Raw genomic sequence first — 4,045 nt, forward strand, 5'->3', positions numbered from 1 at the left:
TGTCAAAAATGTAGGTGACACTCTCTTACATATAATTTAAATGATAATAATTATATCGACTGATTAGTCATTGTTGTTCAGCTCTTATGATATTTACGAGATTAGTTTCCGGCTGATCTATACCGTCACCTTTTATTTCTTAAAAAAAGGAATTCTTGTTATTAAATTGAGCATAAAAAATAAATATTGATGCACAGTTTATTACCCGCTTATCTCGTACACTTTTATATACTTTCTTTATCCATTTATTAGTAATTTAAAGAACGGATTTTTTGTGGTATAGCCATGACATACAATAAGAATTCATGGGTTAAATTTTGATTATCCTTTCAATTATAAATGTTGATGGACAAAAACACTCTAAATTAATAAAACTTAGTGCTTAATAAAGTGAAATTTCTTTTTTAGATATATGAGAAAAAAAATAAAAATAAAAATTTAGGGCATGGAAATTCGTGTAACGCTTTGAAACCGTATCGGTACTTTAGTCCTTTACCTCCTCTACTTCTATAAAGTACAAGTTCATTTCACATACATTACCAGTACTCTCTCTCCCACTCTCACTCTCCACTCTCTCCGCATTTCAATTTTCAAATCTCTCTCTCTCCCTCTCTCTCTCTCCACTCTCTCCACATTTTAATTTTCAAATCTCTCTCTCTCTCTCGCATTCTCTCTCTCTCCCCGGCAACAATGGGAAAATGCAACCAAATCCGTCAAATCGTGAGAATCCGACAAATGCTCCGGCGCTGGCGCAAGACCGCCACATCATCCTCCCACACTCGTTTCACACCGTCCGATGTACCAGCAGGACACGTGGCCATCAGTGTAGGAAGCGGGCACACCAGATTTATTATGAGGGCTACGTACCTGAACCACCCCGTGTTCAAAACCCTCCTGGCCCAAGCTGAAGAAGAGTACGGGTTTGTTAATCAAGGCCCATTATCCATTCCTTGTGAAGAGTCTGTTTTCTTGGAGCTTCTCCGAGTTGTGACTCGAACTGAGTCGACTAACTCGGTCCGACTCGGCGTCAGGAAGAGTAGGGACATTTGGTGTGAATCTCGGCCGTTGCTTCTTGGGTAAATAATGTGATTAGTCGGCGAGTTGGTGAGTTGACTCGGGCGAGTTACGAATTTTTTTAGACTAACTAGAATTTTACTACATTGACATAATGACATGTAACCCTTTGTTTTTCTAGGGTAAATGTATGGGAGTGAAGTGAGTCAGTGAGCGAGTGAAGTTTTATTTTCTTGTATTTTTGCTTTGGAGAACGGCGAAGATGGAGTTGTAAGTTTTTAGCTCCACTGAGTCATCCCGAGTTAGAGTTGTAACAACCGGATTTAATATTATATATAAATTTAAAAAAATATTATATTTTCTGTTCCGTTGTGTATATTCTTTATTGAATAAATGTTCGAGGTGATTAAATTTAATAACATTAAAAATAATATGTTCGGCTCGTACAGTCATGTGTGGTGCTCTTTTGGTTGTACAATGAGTACGGTTGGTCGGATAGGACGGTAAAACAGTGAAAGTGAAACTTTTTATACATTAAAAATTAATGTGTCTCATCACTTACTTTACTTTTTTTTTTCTTTTTCAATATTTTATACATATTTTTCAATTTTCGGGCCCAAATCAAATTTAAAGAATTGGCCGTGAGGGAGGGAGGGACTAGTTTTCTTTCTATAATCAACACATTCAAATTCAAGTGCGGAAGTAAAGATCGGCCGATTTTTTAGAAGCCGCGGATAAATGATGGATTTGATAAATCATGAATTTGTGAACCAGTAATTCAATAATTAGTTTTCATTTCTGAAATTCAGGAAATTATGAACAAATTTTTTCCTTTCTCTCCAAATTTAAATCCGGGAACACAATAGAGAAAATAAACAAATTCAAATCTTTTCCTTTCTCTCCAAATTTAAACTCGGGGAACACATGAGTGTTGTCTGGGATTAACTCTTATTTGTATATTAAGAGTATCTCTGATGGAATAAAACCTTAGCAAAAATTCATAATTTGTATATTTTTAAAAACTCCAACCATGCAAAACCCCTTAGCTAAAATTCTAACCAATCTAGTAATGTTGGCTAAATTTGTCAAAACTTTTCAAAAATATAACAAAACTCTAAATACAAATTTAGCATTATAGCCAACCTGCAGCGGAGTACACCACCTTACAGATTCAACAAATTTTATATAATTATTATTTTATATTATTTTAGTCAACCATTCTAATTAACACAGTTGGATATGTTTTAACAAGAATTAAAATATTGGAAATTAAGGAAGAAGTAACCATATGTTAGTAGAGTTAGTTTTATTTTGCATCCCTTCGATTTCAGCTTAATGCAAATTGGATTAAGAACTTTAATTATATGCAATATGCATTCCTTAGGTTTCTATACTCTTACAATAATCACCCTTTAGCAAATTTTCTGTCAATTTTGACAATTAATTTCGGTTGAGTAGGGGTAAAACAGAGATAACACATATAAAATATTTGAATAAAACATTAATAAATTTAAAATATTGGAAAAATTAGTAAAAAATATAATGATTAAAAAAATTTTAATCAGGTGTTAAACCGATTTAAGCCTTTTAAAAAAATATTTTTTCTTATTTTTCTTATTTCATCTTTAAAATATTCAAGTTAAATAATATTTTTTTATATATTTATAATTATTACGCACATTATAATTTTTTTTATATACATAGTCGCACTATAAAAAAATTAACTATATTTTTTACATTTTATTTTGTAGTTTTTCGAATTTTTAATATATTTTATACTTAATATCTCCATTTTACCCCTAATTAACTGTTATTTAACGGTCAAAATTAATGAAAATCAGTAGAAAGGTGGGTATTGTAATGGTATGAAAACCTAAGTGATGCATATTGCATATAATTAAAGTTCTTGACCCAATCTAAATTATGCTGAAACTAAAGAAATGTAAAGTGAAATTAACTCGTATTAGTATTTCTTTCTCTTTAAAAAACTGCTACAGTATGTCCTTAGAGCAAGTACTTAAAAATATTATAAAATATGATGTCCTAGTAATTTAGGACAATATTCATGTATGTACTCCTAAAATAGTGACTTATAATTGTGTCTTATCATTAAAATAATATTATATTTGAATTATATTTGGAAGGAATAGAAAAGATGACAGAGAAGATATGTGTAAGAAAAAGAGGAAAACAAATTTTTTATTGAAAAAATTGAAATAAGGCATCACTATTAGAGTGCCTTAAAAATGAGGCATGCGATGGATATCCTAGTGTTTTAAGCCACCACTAGGATATTGTTGCAGTATCTAATTAATTAAAATGTCTCAAATTATAGTTTAGGACAACAATTTAAAGCACTATTAAATTTGCTCCTACAGTGTGTATATTCTGGGTTTGGGGTGAAAGGAGGAGCAGGAGAGATTAGGGAGGCATGTGGAAAAAGCAAAGGACATTTTCAATCAATTTGTGTAGACCTATGCTCCTCCTTATTCTGCATATTACCTTCCCCGGTGCCCCCCTGTTTTCCATTGCTCTGTGTCAGTGTGTGTGTTAAAGACTTAAAGTTGCATGTTTCTCATCATGTTTCATGTTGCTCACTTGTACTTGTACTCTACATTCCCTTTTCTCATTTTTTACTTCTACATTTCAATATGAGTATTTCACAATATTATAAAAATCGGTAATAGGAAGAGATCAGTTAAGGTACACTGAGTTAGGATTAGTCGGAGAATCGGGAATTAACAGGAAGGATTAGTCGGCCGTGATATTCGTGTTCACCGAATTGAAGGAAAGCAAGTTTAAGTTAATTGAAATACTTTCACTTTCACTTTCATTCATATTTGTGTTCTCGAGTTTTAAAAAGTAATGAAAGTAGATGATGATGATAAATGCAAATTTGATATATTTTAACTCTAAAACTTTCACTTCAAAAAATTGATAGAAGTATTTTACCCACCAATCACTTATTTATTAAAAAAATCGAGAGCAAAACCTAAAAGCCCGGTCATTATTTTCATCACACTACGATATG

The 4,045-nt window shown here is 31.8% G+C and overlaps 1 protein-coding gene across 1 annotated transcript; it reads left to right on the plus strand.

Annotated features, from left to right (window-relative positions):
* Window positions 1–546: 546 nt before the first annotated feature.
* LOC141684560 (protein SMALL AUXIN UP-REGULATED RNA 12-like) lies at window positions 547–1,376 on the plus strand. The gene is made up of 2 exons (XM_074489594.1): window positions 547–1,104; window positions 1,196–1,376. Exon 1 carries the CDS (start codon window positions 691–693, stop codon window positions 1,078–1,080), a length of 390 nt encoding a protein of 129 aa, XP_074345695.1. The 5' UTR covers window positions 547–690; the 3' UTR covers window positions 1,081–1,104; window positions 1,196–1,376.
* Window positions 1,377–4,045: the final 2,669 nt, after the last annotated feature.

Source organism: Apium graveolens, chromosome 9 (genome assembly GCF_009905375.1).
Source record: "Apium graveolens cultivar Ventura chromosome 9, ASM990537v1, whole genome shotgun sequence".
Classification (NCBI taxonomy): domain Eukaryota; kingdom Viridiplantae; phylum Streptophyta; class Magnoliopsida; order Apiales; family Apiaceae; genus Apium; species Apium graveolens.